Source organism: Ranitomeya imitator, chromosome 5, assembly GCF_032444005.1.
Source record: "Ranitomeya imitator isolate aRanImi1 chromosome 5, aRanImi1.pri, whole genome shotgun sequence".
NCBI classification, from domain to species: Eukaryota; Metazoa; Chordata; class Amphibia; order Anura; family Dendrobatidae; genus Ranitomeya; species Ranitomeya imitator.
Window position 1 is genome coordinate 233,934,581 of NC_091286.1, and position 16,222 is coordinate 233,950,802.

Below are 16,222 nucleotides of genomic sequence, written 5' to 3' on the forward strand. Positions count from 1 at the left end.
AAGTCTGATCTTCAACTGCATCTGAATTGTTGTGTTTATAATTCATTGTGGTAATGTCTATGAACAGAATTAAAAAAATGTTGTCTCTGTCCAAATATATATGGACGTCACTGTATGTTTATCTCTAAAATTCACTAAATTCTGAGCTATGAAATTCATTCGCTCAGTCTCCATATACATAGTCTAATAGGCTGTGGTGTGCTGGCAGTAGGAATAGGAACTTATCCTGCACAGATGGCACTCATGGTATGTCTGCTCAGTGATGCACATATACACTATAGCCACATAATTGTCATTTTAATGACAGCCGTTGGGACTGGGGACAGAATTTGTAAATCTTCTTTCCTACACGTGTGATTTAAAGAGTAAGCTGGCATAAGCCTCTTAATAAGTGTTGCATTCTTTGCCTGTCTGTAACCATATGACATAGGGTATACGTGAGTTCCGTGACCTGGAAAAAATTACCCCAACCCCCTTAAACAGATCTCTTAACAATCTAAAGAATAAACTTCTAACGTACTCAAAACAGCAGACGGAGACATATGTTGGATTTAATTGGCCACAGCAGCCATTTTATTAAATAAAAGATAACAGAACTTTTATGACAACCCAGAATAGGAGGGGCGGTCCTCGAAGCCCCAAAGTTATAAAAAACTCAGTATCCCAAAAACTCCACAATGTTCAGCCCAGGATGAGTCTTACCCCCAGCCGTAAAGCACCAGCTCAGGGATAGATAACAACCAATCCTGGTCCACCGAACCCACCCCCATGCCAGGGGTCCATAAATCCACCTCACGCGGAATAACCGTACCGCGCCTTGTTAAATTCTCTCATGGGGTGTCCAGGACCTCTCAAGATCCCCACCCCATTGAACCACGATTTACCATTTCCACCGACTTCGAGGACCTCCACCCCCGCCACGAACACGAATGGCCTGACACCTTAGCCATTCATGTCCCTCCACACCTTCAAGCTTAATTCAATGCCACTACGGATAGCCAAACACCACATATCATTACCCACCGCGTTCAGGTGCACGCCATCAGCTCTCCAGTAAGCTCCTTGACCCGATTCCAAGTCCACATGTCTCACGGCCAACGCGCCATTCCTCACCATAAACCGAGATATGGCCCTGTTTATTTTAATCCGAGCCCTGTTCACCCCCTCGTGTGATCTAGCACCTCTCCATCTTTTACGGGGAATGATGTCGGACCACACCAACAACACTTTTGGAAACATGACCCAGAACCTCAGGATATCGAATTTGATATCCTTAATCAGCTCCCTACAAGACCGTTTAGCCAAATCATTCCCCCCTAAATGTATCACCACGATCTCCGGCACTCTATCCAGTCTAACAAAACGATGAAATTCAGGTAACCATTCCTTCCACACCATCCCCCTTTTACCGATCCATCGTAAAGTCACTGTCTCTCGAGAAAGACCCAACTGACGACCGTCCGGACGAACCGCAGCACGCAACGCAGCCCATACAACATACGAATGCCCCATGATCCAGACGAGCATCGGATCAGGCCCTGCAACACAGAAAGAAAGGCAACAAACAATTAACTTAACACAGCTTCTAACTCACAATAGGTTTGGGCGAACATACGACTGGAATCTTGAAGATTCCCACCTCCCAATTCTCCGAACCACATCCTCACCAAGGCCCCACCTAGCGGCCTCAGTCGCTGCCCCGATCCTGAAGGAGTGACCACTATATTGTGTTGCAGGTAAGCCCGCTGCCGCCAAACATTTCCTAAAAACAGAAATAAACTGAAAACGGGACAAGAAAGACCCATTTTCGTGCACCAAGAATGGCTCGTCTAACACCCCGCCCTTTGCCATGTACTTCTTCACGGATGCCACCGGGCACACCGGGGATCCTTCAACATTGAACAACACCACTTTGCACCCTTTCCCATACACGTCCGTTTTGGAAGCCTTAATAAACACTACCACCTTATTCCCTTCGACATCCACGTTTTCTCTTAACAAAATACCTTTTTTACTAACGGACGGGCTAACCAACTCACCTAACCGAAATGCCCCAAAGAAGGCCAAAGAAAAGGCTGCACAGAACAGAACCACTTCCCATTCGGAAAAACACACCTCTTGCAACTTCCGCTCAATGGCTGAGAGCACCTCATAAGATACGGTCGGCGACCGTCCGAAGCCTTCCAGCCTTTCTTCCAACCCCGAACAACTTGCCGAACCAAGAAGGATTTCGTTATATCCTTACCCCCCCTCCATTTAAGGTTGAAGGCTAGCCCCGCCAGAAACTTATTCAAACGTGTCACAGACCAACCTGCCTCCCAATGATGACCTAAGAACAACAACAAACCATACTCCTCCTCCATATCCTGGTCCATACTTGACATCCAGGATTCCCACAAGCTCCAAGCCTGATTATAATGAGACCAAGATGAATCCGCGAGCGATTTGGTAAATAACTCTGTTACGGCCCTCGCGGCAGGTTCCACAACTCCACTGGACAATCCCGGCCCGCGCTCTCCGCCTGTGGTGCCAAATCCCGGAAAAGCTGCCACTGAAATTGAGAAAGAGCAACAACTATTGGATCAGGCGCTGACAAGCTAACTTCAGATACAATCCATAAGTTAAACTTAAGACCCAGGAAAACCAAGTGCTGCAAGACCTTCACTACTGCAGGCGTAGCCGCTGACAACGAGTTTACCGCCGTCACCGTTCCAACATGCTCACAATGAAAAGAAATCTTCAAATTCCTCAATTTGTCACCCCACAGGGCCAACGCAACTACCCTGGGGAACAAATGCAACAGTAGCCGGTTGTTTGTTAACCCCTCCTCCTTCCATTCTTCCGGCCAAGCCGCTGCTGACCAGCTACCATGAAAGAAAAGACTAAAGCCACTCATTTCAACGACATGCACCAAAATGCCCAAGGAGGTAGCATCTGCCACCGGCTGAATCCACAGAGATCTGCCATTGTACTCGTCCAGAAAATCCGCCCACATCTTCAAATCGTCCCGAAACTCTTTCTTTATCCTGATGAAATGCAAAGGGGACTTTACCCCTACTGTTGCCAAGGATAGGCGGCGGCAGAACGCTCGACCCATCGGCATGATCCTACATGCAAAGTTCAGTTTCCCTAACAACGATTGCAAACTGCGCAAATTTATCTTCTTCAAACCAATCGTATTAACCACATCTTGGCGCAACGCGGTAACCTTGTCTGCAGGTAGCCTACATTCCATTGCTACCGTGTCGATTTCAATGCCTAGGAAGCTCAACACTGTCACCGGACCAACTGTTTTATCCTCCGCCAAAGGCACCCCAAAGTTTTTTGTCACACTCTCCATTGTATGCAACAAAATCGAACAATCTGCTGATTCCGCTGGCCCTATAAACAGAAAGTCATCCAGATAGTGCGAACATGAGCGTATCCCAGACACATCTTTCACCACCCATTCTAGGAACGTGCTGAAGGCCTCAAAGTAAGCACATGAAATCGAGCAACCCATGGGAAGACAACGATCAACAAAGAAGCCGCCATCCCAAAAACAACCCAATAAATGCAAACTGTCAGGATGAACTGGCAACAAACGAAAGGCCGCTTCGATGTCGGTCTTAGCCAGCTTAGCCCCCTTTCCACATGCTCTAACCCACTCCATCGCTGAATCGAATGATAAGTACGACACCGAACTCAACTCGGGATCAATACCATCATTAACCGAAGATCCCTTCGGAAATGACAGGTGATGGATTAACCTAAATTTATTAGGTTCTTTCTTAGGGACCACGCCAAGAGGTGACACCCTCAGATTTGCAATCGGAGGGGCGACAAACGGGCCTGCCATTCTTCCCAGAGCAACTTCCTTATTCAACTTCTCCGACACGACCTCCGGGAATTGTAACGCCGATTTCAAATTTTTTCTTTTTAAACTAACATCCTGCTCAACATAAGGGATTTTGAAACCCTCCTTAAAACCGTCGCGCAATAAAACTGCAGCTGACCTATCAGGGTATCTACTTAGAAAGGCCTCCATCACGACCCACTGCACCGGAGTCACCCCTTTTGTCAGCTGAATCTCCAACTTTTTGCCTGTTACCCCTGAAACATTTTGAAGCGCTATGCACACCCCCGCAGGTTGAACACTCGTGCCTATATTTACACTTGCTCCCGAATCTGCATATGCCATCATTGAAGGCGAAACACAGTCCCTTCTGCAAAGCCGCCGAGTGTCCTGACTGCCCTGAACTCCCGGCGCCCCCGTGAAAAGGCTGGCTAGTCTGACCTAAACGGGACGGGACCATAACTCTCATCCACAACGCTATGTCCTTGTGATCCCACCTGATACTTGGCCTAAAAGCCTTACGCTGACGAAACTGTTCGTCATAGCGTAACCAACCCTGTCCCCCATAGGTCCTGTAAGCCTCCCCTATGGCATCTAAGTAACAAAATAATGCCGAGCAATTTTCCGGGGCCTTCTCCCCGATTACGCTAGCCATAATAGCGAAAGCTTGCAGCCAATTTGAAAATGATCTGGGAATCAGCCTATATCTCCGTTTCTCCTCATCTTCTTTTTTAGAGTCCTCCCTTCTAGGTCTATCCAAATTAAATCTCTCTAGGGGTAAAAGAGAAAATATTTCTATGTACTCCCCTTTCCAGATTTTTTCCCTAACCTCTTGTTTTAAATGTGCCCCTAACGGGCCCTCGAAGCAGACATAGACCTCCCCCCTAGCCGCATCGTCTAGTTGCGGTACATCCTCCTTTTCCTTATCCTGCAAAGCTCCCTCACCTGGTGCATCAATTCCTGACCCAGGCCCTGGTGCTGTTCCGTCCTTCTCCCTTGATGAGCTCCCCGTGTCTGCCGCAGGACCCGCACTGCTGGATGTACCCGTAACTTCAGACAACTGTCTAGACCCCTCAAACGACCCCGTATTTCCCAACCAAGCAGCTGACGGCAAAGACCCCCTGCTAAGACCGGACCGCCACAAGCCCGCTAGCTCCCCTAAACCTCTAAGGATTAAACCCATACCCCCGCTAGCAACTCCCGAAGTAATGTCACTATTCCTAGCTTCAGGGGAAACTATGCCTGGCAAATTAAAGATAGGGAAAATGTTCTCACCTAGCTGCCTGGGTGCTGTGAGCCCAGCAGCCGAAGATCCAGCTCCCAGCCGAAGGTGTCCTGCATCCCGACCGGCTTGATCCGCGATGTTGCCCGCCGAACTCCTGGCGGCCGTATCCGTGTCCTGGCGACTCGGTGATGCCGTCGACTGCCCTGGTGCTGCGGAAAGGGAAAAGGCCGAGCCAGCATCCTGCCGCCCGATGGAAGATGTGCGGCTCCTTGCCACGGATACGTCCCCGGCACTGCGTACCGAAGCGACGGAATGTCGCCTGCCGGAATCCGGAAAATTTCCGCCACCACCAGCAGAGGACGCAGATCCAGGAAAGTTCCGGCCATCACCAGCAGAGGGCGCAGATCCAGGAAAATCCCGGCCATCACCAGCAGAGGGCGCAGCTGCAGGAAAATCCCGGCCAACACCAGCAGAGGGCGCAGAACTTGCAATATCCAGGCCACCACCAGCAGAGGGCGCTGCTGCGTTGAAGACTCCAGAGCTGTGCACTGCAGAAGGCCGCACGCTGATGCCAGGGCCAGCCGACTGCCGCCCGCATAATCCTCGGCGCTGAGGGGCCACCGCACCTGACCCCCGTCTCCTCGGCTGTCGCTGCCTCCCACGCTGAGCGGCGCCAGCGGGCATGCTGGCGGCCGCCGTACCGGCTCCTGCTCCTGCCGCCCCACGTCGCCCGGACACTGAAGGAGGGGAGGAAGGATCCACCCCCCGTTGTAGGCCCCGCCGCACTGGAGGATTCCTCCCGGCGCCGCGCTGTGAGGTGGAGGGAACAGCGCTGCTTACCGGAGGGTCCGCAGAGGGGCTCCTATTTCGGCGCCGGGCCCTGGGGATGATGTCCGGGCTTAGGCGCGCCGGAGGCCTAGTCCTCCGCGGCCGGCACCCGTCCTGCGGTGCCTGCGATGGTGCTCCCGATGTCCCCTGGAGAAGGCTGTTAATGGATGCATTCAGCCAATCTGTCCCCTGGGAGCTGGCTGCCGTCCGGAGACGCTGGAGGATCGCTTCAACGTCCATTCTGGTAAGTGTGACAGAGATTCCTCACTTGTCACGCAGGCACCTAAAATGGATGCCTGCGTGAGGAGCGTGCCCCTTTTTATGTGCCCCCTCCCCACAGTCCCCTAGTTCCACCCCTTATTTTCAAAAAATGCCCCTAAAGCCACCCCTCAAGTTCCCAGTTAACCTTTTACCACCGTATCCCTTCTAACTGCTCCAGCTCCCCATGTCCCACGTAACCCCGTCATGGCGGCCTCCCTTTACGTGCCGTGGGCCCCCAGTACGGCCTTTCTGGACGGAGTATATTTGCATTGTACTTTACACATTTAAAAAAATCAATGGCACCTTAAAAAAAAAAAAAAAAAATCAAGCTGCTGATTAGTTGTAATTCGAATGTTAGCTCCTGAAAAAGGGGCTCTGGAACCCTGAGAACTGTGATCTGCAGCTTTGTCCTGAATGTAGCAGAGGTTGTGCATGCGTGACCTGCGCTCAATTAATTGTCTATGGGACTACAGAGCACAGTACTTGGCTTTTTCTGTGAGTTCCATAGAAATGGAGCGGAAGTTGCTCATGTGCACTTCCTCTCCATTCAGGAAAGGGTGCTGCAGAACCCTGTCTTGGGGGCTTCAGAGCCCTATTCTCAGGATCACTGAGGGTCTCAGAGGTTGAACTCCCAGCAGTCATCAAGTTATTCGCTCTCCATAGTATTTTTTGGAGAATAAACCTTTAAGTGGGAGGAAATACATTGGTTGGACATCTCATCATTACAGTTTGGTTTAAAGTATGGAAGACCATTTTTTTTCTCCATGCAACTTTCTGATCCCCATTTTTTTTCTATGCAGAGGCTGGAAGAAATCATGAAGAGAACAAGACGCAGTGAAGCTGGAGATAAGGTATTAAGTGAGATGGTTAGAGAACATCTACATATCCGCAATACTTGACTGAAAGCTAATTGACTGTCATGTCAGTTTCTGAAATGATGTAGGAAAAATGTATCTTTGTACCATGATGGCCAGTAGATGAAATACTATTACAATTTGAGAGTCCTCAGTGGTTGATAGCTTTTAATGGCTAACTGAAAAGATGGTAACAAATAGCAGCTTTCAAGACTACACAGGTCTCTTCATCAGACTTAGTATAACAGAGGATCTGAAAAGTCACATATTTATACACAACCAGTCATAGAATAATGCGGTAAATAAGAAAAGTGACGTGAAAGAAAAAAACGGTTGTAGCAGTAAATATTGGAGCAGTTTATAGATAAGGAGAGACAAAGTTACATTGTCCTCTGATTTGTGGTCTGGTCCAGGGATTGTAATGCTCCCACAATATCTGAGGAGCACATTCCTTACTTGATGTAAAAAGACATAAACCCATGTGACACATTCATTCCTGCTCTGAATGTGTCAAAGGTTGTCATAAGTTTGTATTCCCTCATTCTTCTACCGCTCTTCAAATTTGAAGTTAAGGTACCGATCTAATAACCATATATAAGTATATAAGGGGACAATACAAATATCTCGCTGAGGATCTGTTTATACCAAAGAAGGTGACGGGCACAAGGGGGCATTCTTTGCGTCTGGAGGAGAGAAGGTTTTTCCACCAACATAGAAGGATTCTTTACTGTTAGGGCAGTGAGAATCTGGAATTGCTTGCCTGAGGAGGTGGTGATGGCGAACTCAGTCAATGGGTTCAAGAGAGGCCTGGATGTCTTCCTGGAGCAGAACAATATTGTATCATACAATTATTAGGTTCTGTAGAAGGACGTAGATCTGGGGATTTATTATGATGGAATATGGGCTGAACTGGATGGACAAATGTCTTTTTTCAGCCTTACTAACTATGTTACTATGTTACCTTCACACTGAACGATATCGCTAGCGATCCGTGATGTTGCAGCGTCTTGGATAGCGATATCGTTGAGTTTGAAACGCAGCAGCGATCAGGATCCTGCTGTGCCATCGTTGGTCGGCGCAGAAAGTCCAGAACTTTATTTCTTCGCTGGACTCCCGCAGACATCGCTGAATCGGCGTGTGTGACGCCGATTCAGGGATGTCTTCACTGGTAACCCAGGGTAAACATCGGGTTACTAAGTGCAGGGCCACGCTTAGTAACCCGATGTTTACCCTGGTTACCAGTGTAAATGTAAAAAAAAAACAAACACTACATACTTACATTCCGGTGTCTGTCCCCCGGCGCTGTGCTTCTCTGCACTGACTGAGCGCCGTCCGGAAAGCACAGCGGTGACATCACCGCTCTGCTTTCCGGCGGCGCTTACACAGTGCAGAGAAGCACAGCGCCGGGGGAAAGACACCGGAATGTAAGTATGTAGTGTTTGTTTTTTTACGTTTACGCTGGTAACCAGGGTAAACATTGGGTTACTAAGCGTGGCCCTGCGCTTAGTAAACCCGATGTTTACCCTGGTTACCCGGGGACTTCGCATAGTTGGTCGCTGGAAAGCTGTCTGTGTGACAGCTCTCCAGCGACCACACAGCGACGCTGCAGCGATCGGCATCGTTGTCTAGATCGCTGCAGCGTCGCTAAATGTGACGGTACCTTTACCTTATAATACCAGCAATTTCATGTAATTGATGCAGTGATGAGGGCTACAAAAATGTTTGACCATAGGTAGATCTTTTCATTTATTGTGTGGCGATGAGAATTCATCCTTGTTCTAAGTTTTTGCCCGGTCTCCCCTACATACAGATTCCAGTTGAACATTTGGTACATATAAGAACACTACAGTAGATTTAATGCAACTGCGAGTATCCGGGATCTTGTAGTCTTGATGTGAGTTTAGGAGCTTCATTTTGTCTATGGTCATTGTAAATGGAGAGGTTTTGCATTTTTTTCTGCTTGCAGTGAAAGGCTTCTGTTGGAGAGAACAGGGAGCTTCTCATAACGGCTTCTTAGATTTAAGGGGTGCCTGAAAACACAGTAGTGGGGGGGGGTCTGGAAATCTAGATTTTAATCTGAGTCTTTTGTGATAAAAGTTTTAGTTTCTGTACAGCTCGCCATAACACCTCCAGATTTAGATTGTAGGTGACTACTAGAGGGACCAGGTTGCTTTGTTCTTTATTTTTGTAATGTAGGAGATGATTCATTGATGGTGTTAACAGGTACACGGATGCAACAGTGCAGACAATGAAGAGACAGTGGTACTTGAGCCAACAATTTGATTAACACCATTAAAGAGGTGCCTTGGAACAATTTCAGGGGTTAGCGCAAACCGTGAAAATGAATCATGTTATATTACAAAAAGAATGCCGTAATTCAGATGAACAGTATTATTGACACAATGCTTTTTACTCACTATCATTCTATTATCACCACTAAATAACTGCTGTGATCAGTGATGTCTTAGTTCTAATACCCCTGGAACCCCAAAGGAGTCACTCTCACTACTGGGCCTGTCATCGTCGTGACTCGCTAGGCAATCCACATCATCACACAGGCCCTAACTGGAGTCAATGATACTACCCGCTAGGCTGCATGTCCCAGGTTGGTGAGTTACCCAGCGCACTCGTCACACTGGCTGCCTTCATTCCCTGAAGTACGGCATTGGTTCCCACTTTGTACCGTATGTCTACACTAGACGACTCACACAAATGTCCCTCCGCTGTGGCCTAGTCATCTCTCTCCCGGCTCTAACTTGGCTCAGCTGTCCTGGCTTTGGTCTCTCTCAGGTCTGATCTCTTTCGAGTCTTCACTCTAGTCTGATCTCTCATAATGGCTGCTTAGTCCTGTTACAGGTTCAAGCGCCGTTTCCTCCCCTTCACTGTCCTCCTGGGCCTTTTATCATTACTAACTGTGCCGCAGCTATCACCTGACCTGATGTCTTCTCCTGTCTCTTCCCTGAGGGAACATGTACTTCACTCTTGGGTTCCTACTAATGCAATTCTTTCTGCTTTCACTTTCTCTATCGTCTTTGACCAGCAGATGGCGGCGTTAGCTTGCAGGCATTCTGTTAGGCACTGTGTGCGTCTATCTCATGGCTTTTGCAATAAGTGAACTCCTCCAATATTTACTGTCATGACTGTTTCTCCCCTTCACATCACTTGTCCTTTTTACTGCATTATTCCTGTGCCCTGTTGGGTATAATTATGTGACTCTTCATATTTTCTGTTGTATTGAGCCTGATTAAGAGACCAGAGTAGTCTTGAAAGCTGCTATTTGTTACCATCTTTTCAATGAGCCATTAAAAGGTATCAATTCCGGAAGTCTAAATTTTTATATATTTTTGAAATGATGTAGCAACTTTGAAAGTTTTTTTTTTTTTTTTCTTTTATTCAGTCCATTGTTCAGAAGAATGGAGAGATTCCAAAACCAGTGGAAAATGCAGGTGTGTAGTATTTCTAGGAAACGTCCTTGCATCTTATTGTTTTTATGAACACTTTAGGCAACCAGCAAGGAAAGTTTCTAATATAGTTTACTAGCTATTGAACCCGTTCTACGCCCGGGTGGTGAGCATTTATATTGGTATATGGTCTCCATCCTGTCATGTGCTCCCATCCTGCACCCCCGTTCTGTCATGTGCTGTTTCCATCCTGCACCCCCGTTCTGTCATGTGCTGCTGCCATCCTGCACCCCCGTTCTGTAATGTGCTGCTCCCATCCTGCGCCTCCATTCTGTCATTTGCTGCTCCCATCCTGTCATGTGCTGCTCCCATCCTGCGCCCCCGTTATGTCATTTGCTGCTCCCATCCTGCGCCACCGTTCTGTCATGTGCTGCTCCCATCCTGCACCCCCGTTCTGTCATGTGCTGCTTCCATCCTGCACCCCCGTTCTGTCATGTGCTGCTCCCATCCTGCACCCCCGTTCTGTCATGTGCTGCTCCCATCCTGTCATGTGCTGCTCCCATCCTGCGCCCCCATTCTGTCATGTGCTGCTCCCATCCTGCGCCACCGTTCTGTCATGTGCTGCTCCCATCCTGCGCCACCGTTCTGTCATGTGCTGCTCCCATCCTGCTCCCCCGTTCTGTCATGTGCTGCTCCCATCCTGCGCCCCTGTTCTGTCATGTGCTGCTCCCATCCTGCACCCCCGTTCTGTCATGTGCTGCTTCCATCCTGCACCCCCGTTCTGTCATGTGCTGCTGCCATCCTGCACCCCCGTTCTGTCATGTGCTGCTGCCATCCTGCACCCCCGTTCTGTCATGTGCTGCTCCCATCCTGCGCCTCCATTCTGTCATTTGCTGCTCCCATCCTGTCATGCGCTGCTCCCATCCTGCGCCCCCGTTCTGTCATGTGCTGCTCCCATCCTGCGCCACCGTTCTGTCATGTGCTGCTCCCATCCTGCACCCCCGTTCTGTCATGTGCTGCTCCCATCCTGCACCCCCGTTCTGTCATGTGCTGCTTCCATCCTTCACCCCCATTCTGTCATGTGCTGCTGCCATCCTGCACCCCCGTTCTGTCATGTGCTGCTCCCATCCTGCGCCTCCATTCTGTCATTTGCTGCTCCCTTCCTGTCATGTGCTGCTCCCATCCTGCGCCCCCATTCTGTCATGTGCTGCTCCCATCCTGCGCCACCGTTCTGTCATGTGCTGCTCCCATCCTGCACCCCCGTTCTGTCATGTGCTGCTTCCATCCTGCACCCCCGTTCTGTCATGTGCTGCTGCCATCCTGCACCCCCGTTCTGTCATGTGCTGCTGCCATCCTGCACCCCCGTTCTGTCATGTGCTGCTCCCATCCTGCGCCTCCATTCTGTCATTTGCTGCTCCCATCCTGCACCCCTGTTCTGTCATGTGCTGCTCCCATCCTGCACCCCCGTTCTGTCATGTGCTGCTCCCATCCTGCACCCCCGTTCTGTCATGTGCTGCTCCCATCCTGCGCCTCCATTCTGTCATTTGCTGCTCCCATCCTGCACCCCTGTTCTGTCATGTGCTGCTCCCATCCTGCGCCACCGTTCTGTCATGTGCTGCTCCCATCCTGCTCCCCCGTTCTGTCATGTGCTGCTCCCATCCTGCGCCCCTGTTCTGTCATGTGCTGCTCCCATCCTGCACCCCCGTTCTGTCATGTGCTGCTTCCATCCTGCACCCCCGTTCTGTCATGTGCTGCTGCCATCCTGCACCCCCGTTCTGTCATGTGCTGCTGCCATCCTGCACCCCCGTTCTGTCATGTGCTGCTCCCATCCTGCGCCTCCATTCTGTCATTTGCTGCTCCCATCCTGTCATGCGCTGCTCCCATCCTGCGCCCCCGTTCTGTCATGTGCTGCTCCCATCCTGCGCCACCGTTCTGTCATGTGCTGCTCCCATCCTGCACCCCCGTTCTGTCATGTGCTGCTCCCATCCTGCACCCCCGTTCTGTCATGTGCTGCTTCCATCCTGCACCCCCATTCTGTCATGTGCTGCTGCCATCCTGCACCCCCGTTCTGTCATGTGCTGCTCCCATCCTGCGCCTCCATTCTGTCATTTGCTGCTCCCTTCCTGTCATGTGCTGCTCCCATCCTGCGCCCCCATTCTGTCATGTGCTGCTCCCATCCTGCGCCACCGTTCTGTCATGTGCTGCTCCCATCCTGCACCCCCGTTCTGTCATGTGCTGCTTCCATCCTGCACCCCCGTTCTGTCATGTGCTGCTGCCATCCTGCACCCCCGTTCTGTCATGTGCTGCTGCCATCCTGCACCCCCGTTCTGTCATGTGCTGCTCCCATCCTGCGCCTCCATTCTGTCATTTGCTGCTCCCTTCCTGTCATGTGCTGCTCCCATCCTGCGCCCCCGTTCTGTCATGTGCTGCTCCCATCCTGCACCCCTGTTCTGTCATGTGCTGCTCCCATCCTGCACCCCCGTTCTGTCATGTGCTGCTCCCATCCTGCACCCCCATTCTGTCATGTGCTGCTTCCATCCTGCACCCCCGTTCTGTCATGTGCTGCTGCCATCCTGCACCCCCGTTCTGTCATGTGCTGCTTCCATCCTGCACCCCCGTTCTGTCATGTGCTGCTCCCATCCTGCGCCCCCGTTCTGTCATGTGCTGCTCCCATCCTGCGCCACCGTTCTGTCATGTGCTGCTCCCATCCTGCACCCCCGTTCTGTCATGTGCTGCTTCCATCCTGCACCCCTGTTCTGTCATGTGCTGCTGCCATCCTGCACCCCCGTTCTGTCATGTGCTGCTGCCATCCTGCACCCCCGTTCTGTCATGTGCTGCTCCCATCCTGCGCCTCCATTCTGTCATTTGCTGCTCCCTTCCTGTCATGTGCTGCTCCCATCCTGCGCCCCCGTTCTGTCATGTTCTGCTCCCATCCTGCGCCACCGTTCTGTCATGTGCTGCCCCCGTTCTGTCATGTGCTGCTCCCATCCTACACCCCCGTTCTGTCATGTGCTGCTTCCATCCTGCACCCCCGTTCTGTCATGTGCTGCTCCCATCCTGCGCCCCCATTCTGTCATGTGCTGCTCCCATCCTGCGGCACCGTTCTTTAATTTGCTGCTCCCATTCATATGCCCCATAAGATGTTCCATAGTATATGCCCCGTATCAGGTGGCGTAAGGCTACGTTCACATTTGCGTTGTGCGCCGCTGCGTCAGCGACGCAACGCACAACACAAATAAAAACGCACCAAAACGCATGCAAAAACGCTGCGTTTTGCGATGCATGCATTGTTTTTTGCCGAAATTTCGACGCAAAAAAAATGCAACTTGTTGCGTTTTCTTTGCCCGACGCTTGCGGCAAAAAAAACGCATGCGTCGCACAACGCAGCACAATGCATGTCCATGCGTCCCCCATGTTAAATATAGGGGCGCATGATGCATGCGTCGCCGCTGCGTTTCCCGACGCTGCGTCGGGAAACGCTAATGTGAACGTAGCCTAACAAATGAAGTGCCACAGCCTCATGCCACAGCAATTTGTTACTTGCGCCACCTGATTCCTTTCCGCCGCCATTTTCTTGGTCTTCCTGCTGGCTGAATCGGCGCCTGCGCAGTCCGCGCTTTCCGGCGCCATTTTCTTGAAGACACACTGCAGTGTGTCTTCAAGAAAATGGTGCCGGAAAGCGCGGACTGCGCAGGCGCCGATTCCGGCAGCAGGACCAAGAAAATGGCGGCGGAAAGGAATCAGGTGGCGTAAATAACAAATTGCTGTGGCATGAAGTGCCACAGCTTCATGCCACAGCAATTTGTTACTTACTTATTACTTACCATTTCCTTCGTCCTCCTGCTGCCGGAATCGGCGCCTGCGCAGTCCGCGCTTTCCGGCGCCATTTTCTTGAAGACACACTGCAGTGCGTAGGTGCCGCCATTATCTTTGTCCTGCTGCCGGAATCGGCACCTGCGCACTGCAGTGTCTTCAAGAAAATGGCGCCGGAAAGTGCGGACTGCGCAGGCGCCGATTCCTGCTGCCGGGATCGGCGCCTGCGCTTTCCGGCGCCATCTTCTTGAAGACACACCTGCAGTGCGCAGGTGCCGCCATTTTCTTTGTCCTGTGTCTTCAAGAAAATGGCGCCAGAAAGCGCGGACTGCGCAGGCGCCGATTCCGGCAGCAAGAATTGGCGCCTGCGCAGTCCGCGCTTTCCGGCGCCATTTTCTTGAAGACACACTGCAGTGCGTAGGTGCCGCCATTATCTTTGTCCTGCTGCCGGAATCGGCACCTGCGCACTGCAGTGTCTTCAAGAAAATGGCGCCGGAAAGTGCGGACTGCGCAGGCGCCGATTCCTGCTGCCGGGATCGGCGCCTGCGCAGTCCGCGCTTTCCGGCGCCATTTTCTTGAAGACACACTCCGGCTCCTCTGCCTGTGACTGGTCAGTCAGAGGGCGGCGCCGGCGCGCATTAAGCGCGTCATCGCGCCCTCTGAACTGTGAACGTCACAGCAGAGGACCCGGGAGACGGAGCCGCACGCAGCGCTGGAACGGGGGACAGGTGAATATACTTACCCTCCTGGCGGTCCCTGACTCTCCGGTGGAGATCGTGGTGTGCGTTCAGTGTTTACGCATACCGCGATCTCCTGGGAGCGTCACTCTGTGTGGGCCAGACTGCACCGGTGCTTGCGCAGTCTATAAAGGCTTCGGACAGAGTGACGCTCCCAGCGTTATATTATAGATGTGCAGTTTATCTTTGGTTAAAACTCTTCGACATTGCAACATGGTAGGGAAAAGTAACTAGCAACACAACTATCTTCAGCTTATGGATTGTCCACATGCTGAGGATCATTCAGTATCCTGATAGGCCGACAAAGAATATCAGACAGGTCTAAGTCCTGATAGTTGACTGAGTGTCAGCAGTGTGTGTGTGTGCGTATACATGTTTTTTTTTTCATTTGTTTTCCATGTTTAATTTCTAAATCTTTCCCCAGCTATTACACCCACCCCCTTACAAGAGGAGCAGACATCAGTATTTCTCCAGAGCAATGCAGAAACCCCTCGAAATGGAGAATCTGTGGCACCATCACCAAGGATTGTTACTTTTTCCCAAGCTTTACCTCTAGACAGGTAAATGATTTTACCTTGCTGTTAATATTGTAACATAAAACCTAGGCAATGTTAATTTACAATGTTAATCTATAGCAGCTGTATGTACTGTACATGTTTAGTTTGTTTCTATCTACTGTCCCGTATTTCACTGTCTTTCTGGCTTTTAGCACAGAGAAACAACCAAATGAGAATGGTTTACGTACACCAAACAACAATAATTTTGAAGAGATCATAAATTTACCAGTTGGATCTAAACCAATGAAACTTGATTCTCTAAACAATGAGGGGAACAGCATCCAGGACCTTCCGCCTCTGAATCCACTCATCGCGTTTGAAGTCGATAATGTGCAAACACCACAAACAGCAGGTACTATAATAATTATAATCTCAGAATAAAAATACGCTGTGCCTGACAAATGATCTGGAGACCAAACCCAATGAACCAGAAATAGCAACTGTGAAAGAAAATCCTTCAAATCCACAATATGTACAAAAGTATTGGGTCGGACACAATAAAAAAAACACATGTTGACATATCCCAGTTTCCCAAAAGCCATTAACCCCAGAGACACAGCGTAGGCTTATGTCTGACCTAACTCATAAAATATATTCATTTCAAGCAAACGTTATGGTATTTCAGCAGGTTCCATGTCTAGCAACTATCAGACAATACTTATTTCAATGCAGGTCGTGATTTTATTTTTCTCCATGTGGCAGATTGGTTAT

General features: G+C 50.3%; 1 protein-coding gene across 4 annotated transcripts in view; it reads left to right on the forward strand.

Moving 5' to 3' along the window:
* MAP7 (microtubule associated protein 7) overlaps positions 1 to 16,222 on the forward strand; it is a 158,855-nt gene that overhangs the window by 139,236 nt on the left and 3,397 nt on the right. For all 4 annotated transcript variants that reach the window (XM_069725968.1, XM_069725969.1, XM_069725966.1 and 1 more), the window contains 4 exons: positions 6,950 to 7,000; positions 10,401 to 10,449; positions 15,379 to 15,514; positions 15,664 to 15,863. In XM_069725968.1, coding sequence (XP_069582069.1) covers positions 6,950 to 7,000; positions 10,401 to 10,449; positions 15,379 to 15,514; positions 15,664 to 15,863 — 436 coding nt within the window. The remainder of the gene's footprint in view (positions 1 to 6,949; positions 7,001 to 10,400; positions 10,450 to 15,378; positions 15,515 to 15,663; positions 15,864 to 16,222) is intronic.